At 65.8% G+C, this 231-nt stretch overlaps 1 protein-coding gene across 1 annotated transcript in view; it reads left to right on the top strand.

The window, feature by feature from the left end:
* LOC104621304 (unconventional myosin-XVIIIa-like) overlaps nucleotides 1-228 on the top strand; it is a gene marked incomplete at its 3' end in the record, with an annotated part of 983 nt that extends 755 nt beyond the window's left edge. The window contains exon 3 of the mRNA XM_010287754.1: nucleotides 6-228. Within this exon, the coding sequence (XP_010286056.1) occupies nucleotides 6-228 (223 nt within the window). The remainder of the gene's footprint in view (nucleotides 1-5) is intronic.
* Nucleotides 229-231: the final 3 nt, after the last annotated feature.

Below are 231 nucleotides of genomic sequence, written 5' to 3'. Positions count from 1 at the left end.
GCCGCCCCGCGGCAGCTGGAGCTGCAGAGGCGCAACACAGGTGATTTTGGCTTCTCCCTACGCCGCACCACCATGCTGGACCGGGCGCCCGACGGGCAGGTGTACCGGCGCGTCGTGCACTTCGCCGAACCTGGAGCTGGCACCAAAGACTTGGCGTTGGGGTTGGTGCCGGGTGACCGGCTGGTGGAGATCAACGGGCGAAACGTGGAGAACAAATCCCGGGATGAGATC

This window comes from Phaethon lepturus, unplaced genomic scaffold (assembly GCF_000687285.1).
Source record: "Phaethon lepturus isolate BGI_N335 unplaced genomic scaffold, ASM68728v1 scaffold22255, whole genome shotgun sequence".
Lineage (NCBI taxonomy): Eukaryota > Metazoa > Chordata > Aves > Phaethontiformes > Phaethontidae > Phaethon > Phaethon lepturus.
The sequence above is the reverse complement of the archived record's forward strand: the minus strand, read 5'-3'. Positions and strand labels throughout refer to the sequence as shown.